Source organism: Plectropomus leopardus, unplaced genomic scaffold, assembly GCF_008729295.1.
Source record: "Plectropomus leopardus isolate mb unplaced genomic scaffold, YSFRI_Pleo_2.0 unplaced_scaffold2612, whole genome shotgun sequence".
Taxonomy (NCBI): domain Eukaryota; kingdom Metazoa; phylum Chordata; class Actinopteri; order Perciformes; family Serranidae; genus Plectropomus; species Plectropomus leopardus.
Window position 1 is genome coordinate 1 of NW_024628402.1, and position 4,156 is coordinate 4,156.

The window sequence follows — 4,156 nt, forward strand, 5'->3', positions numbered from 1 at the left end:
GTTAGACACAAAACACAGGCAGCTGAGAGTTAGACACAAAACACAGGAAGCTGCAAACAAAACATGAAACACAGGCAGCTGCAAATTAGAAACAAAACACAGGCAGATGCAAACAAGACACAAAACACAGGAAGCTGCAAAGTAGAAACAAAACACAACAACTCTGTCCAAACGGTTTTAAAACCAGCTGAGTTCGATCTGTGGAGCTTTACTGAACCAGGACAACATGAGGTGAGACCGTGTGTTTGTGGATGAATGAATTAATGAATGTATGAATGAATGTATCCAGCTCAGTGTTGCACTCGTCATGTTCAGTCCAGTTCCCAGTTCACCTGCTATGACTCCTAGTAACTGGTGAACGTGAACAGTCGTCTGTCTCTCTGTCTGACTCTCTGTCTGTCTCTCTCTGTGTCTGTCTCTCTCTGTGTCTGTCTCTCTCTCTGTCTGTCTGTCTCTGTGTCTGTCTCTCTCTCTGTCTGTCTGTCTGTCTCTGTATCGAACGCTTTGCTTTCAGCTGATTTCATGATGACGCAGAGTTAAATAAGTGAGTATCAGTTCAACAGCAGCACAGCAGGTGTACTGCACACACACACACACACACACGCACGCACGCACACACACACACACACACACACACACACTCTCTCTCTCTCTCTAAGTCGTGTTAATATTTCTTGGTCTTACCTGCTTGTGTTGGTTATTCCAAAATAATTCCAATAAATATCAGAGTCTCTGCAGCGTCTCTGTCTGTCTCTCTGTCTGTCTGTCTCTCTCTCACGCTGTCTGTCTGGTGTCTTCTGGCCTCGTCTTGCTTCGCCTCTGTGAATGAAATATGAGAGGTTAGGTAGTGTGTCATCTCACTCACATGCACATGCACACACACACACACACACACACACACACACACACACACACACACATACACACACACAAACACACACACAGTTCCCATCAGGCCTTTGAAAAAATACTGTCATTATAAAAAATATAAAACAAATAAAAGTAAATATTTCAAGTTCTGACATAAAAAAAAATACTTTAATAAATGTATTAAAATGTTTAATTTAACTCTTTTAACACAAACAGTTTAAACTGTTTTTTTTCCAGGTGACAGAAAATGTCAACGAACAGCAGCCGAGTTTCAATAAGACGTGGAGAATGTCTCAGACTGGAGTTATACTGGATTCACTGGATTACACGTCCCATCAGTACTGCGAACACCTGCAGACAGTCACAGGACACACTGGGAGGAAACCCAGAACACACTGGGGTTAAACCCAGCACTTCCTGTGAGACGCCACCCCCCACTGGTGAGAGCAGAGAAGTACAACAGCTGGAACAGAGAAATAATAAATACTATATAATATTCATAAATAATATTTATACCTTAAAATCATCTCTTGATTTCACAAGAGGACATGAAGTCATCTGTAAGAGCTCTAATCGAAGTCAGCTTCATGGAGACAAAGTTTTAAGGACTGAAACGTCTTAATGTAAACTTGTCTCTCTGTCTCACATTTTCTGTCCTCTCCCGTGTCTCCACAGGACATGTTGAAAAATAATGAAGGTAAAGCTAACAGTCAAATCAACACGTTAATGTGACTCTTCCTGTCCCTCTGGTCCCTTGGTCACGTCTTCATGTCCTCACCTTTTTATTGGACTGAAGTCAGTGTCTCTGGGGACACGCTGCCACCTGCTGGTTAAAACTATCTGCATTCATACGGATACTCATGAGCTCAACTGTTAGACTTTATTGTAAGTGGTGAAAGTTGGAGTCTGTGTGGCCGTGTAGCTCATTCAGTATCATCATTATAATTTCAGTTATTCACATGTCAAAGAAAATAATAAATACAGAATAAAATACAATGCATTCGAAGAAAACGTGAAAGCTTTTGAATAAGCTACTCAAAGTATGTAGAGACGACCATGCTGACCTGAAATTAAGACTTTTTTATCCTCCTCTCTGAATATTTCTCAAAAAGTGACGACATCCAACTTTGGGGGTCTAGACTTTTAAATGTCAATATACATCCACACCAACGGGAGGCGCCTAATACCAGTACACCTGGACGTGACCCTCATGACCTGAGCTGTCAATCAAAACTGTCAACATACATACATGATTGATTATTATCATTATTATCATTATATTAATCATATATATTGAAAGTACATCAGCAACTTTTGACATTTTATGGGTGCTTTTGGAGGTTACTGGGGATGCTAAATCCATGTCTGATATTTTCAAAATGTATGTTTTAAACCAGCATGTTTTAACTGTTGGGCTGATTTTGATTAATTTCTATTCAATTTAGACATTTTAGAGAACACAATGAATTGCCTGCATCAGACAGGTAGCTTATTCTGTATTATGTATTTGAAACAACTGAAATAACTTCAAATCACTGATCAACTGTACTATATTTATAAACATATAAATATTCTATATTTCAGCACTGACAAGTTCTGTTTTTTTAAAACTTTATTTACACCAAAGAGGCATAACAATAATAATTCATGCACTATATTCAAAAGGGTAGTACGTTTGAACAAGCTATTTAAGGTGGTCTCATTATAGAACAGTAACATGTTATCTTTTTAAGATGGTCTCATTATAGAACAGTAACATGTTATCTATTTAAGGTGGTCTCATTATAGCACAGTAACATGTTGTCTATTTAAGGTGGTCTCGTTATAGAACAGTAACATGTTGTCTATTTAAGGTGGTCTCGTTATAGAACAGTAACATGTTATCTTTTTAAGGTGGTCTCATTATAGAACAGTAACATGTTGTCTTTTTAAGGTGGTCTCACTGGAGAGCAGTAACATGTTGTCTATTTAAAGTGGTCTCACTGGAGAGCAGTAACATGTTGTCTATTTAAGGTGGTATTAGGAGATGTTTGGTCTATTTGAAGTCTGTCTCTCGGCAGCTGGACTCCTGTGAGGATTAATTGATGATTTAATATCTGACCTTAAATGGAGATGATGGACTCTGAGTGAGACAAGTATTTAAACGTCTCACTGAGGATTTTCTTCAGTCTTCTGTCCTCGTTCTCTGTCTTGATTCTGTCCTCTTTTAGCGTCTGTCTGTGTCTATTTGCCCACCATGGCCCCCAAGAAACAGGAAATAAAAAAAGAGGACATCAAAATGTCTCCAGAACATGAAACAGCTAAAGATGTGGATTTTGACCCACACAACATCAAGGTCTGTCTCTCTGTCCCTGTCTGTCTGTGTCTCTGTCCATCTGTCTGTCTTGTCTCAGTTTTAAAGGGTGTCTCTTGGTATTGACCTCCTCACTTCATGTTGTCGTCAGATAATTTGGTTCTTGTTTCAGACTCAGAAATCAGAAAATGGAACAAAGTAAAAAAAGTTAAAAACTGTTCAGTGAAAAACTCAGAAATTCAGCAAAAACAAACAAAAAAAAACACAGAAATTCAGTCTCTGTTCTGGGTTGATGAATCGTTTCCACTGATTCCAGATCTGTGCGCATTGTTTTTGTTTCAGATTGAGTTCAGCAGCGATCAGATTGAAGGTAAAACTGATCAACTGTTCAACATCTTTTAAGTGTGATCATGTTATTATTTAAACGTTGATTCATTTAAATGTGATCTTGTAATAACTGAACCCGTTGATTTAATGTGCTGAGTGTTAGCAGCTGCTGACGGACTGATTCCCTGACTGTAACTTGATTTTCGGACTGCAACCTGATTTTCAGAGTGTGACTTGAACTGTTTTTCAGAGTTTAAAGAAGCGTTCCAGCTGTTCGACAGGACCGCAGACAGTCAGATGAAGATCTCTTTCTCTCAGTGTGGAGACGTCATGAGAGCTCTCGGACAAAATCCGACCAATGCACAAGTCCTGCGAGTGCTGGGACGACCCAAAGCTGAGGGTGAGTCCATGCTCAAAGAGTGTGTGTGTGTCTGAAAACAGCCTCTGTTAGTTAGGTCAATAAAGTATATCTATCTATCTATCTATCTATCTAAAGAAAAGCCATCTCATATTCTAATAAACTCACATACAGCTGTGGAAGAAGTACTCACATCCTTTACTGAAGTAATAGTAGCAACATTGCAGAAATACTCTGTGTTCAGTTTAAATTCTCCATTCAAATTTCTTTCAAGTAAAAGCACAAAGGTATTAGAGTTAGAGTATACT

At 38.8% G+C, this 4,156-nt stretch overlaps 1 protein-coding gene across 1 annotated transcript; it reads left to right on the top strand.

The window, feature by feature from the left end:
* Nucleotides 1-157: 157 nt before the first annotated feature.
* Nucleotides 158-3,890, top strand: LOC121966858 (myosin light chain 4-like; the record flags this gene model as incomplete). The annotated part of the gene is made up of 6 exons (XM_042516930.1): nt 158-231; nt 1,108-1,310; nt 1,546-1,567; nt 3,081-3,205; nt 3,506-3,533; nt 3,741-3,890. Coding segments are annotated over exons 3-6 (322 nt in total), but the record flags the coding sequence as incomplete, so codon positions are not given.
* Nucleotides 3,891-4,156: the final 266 nt, after the last annotated feature.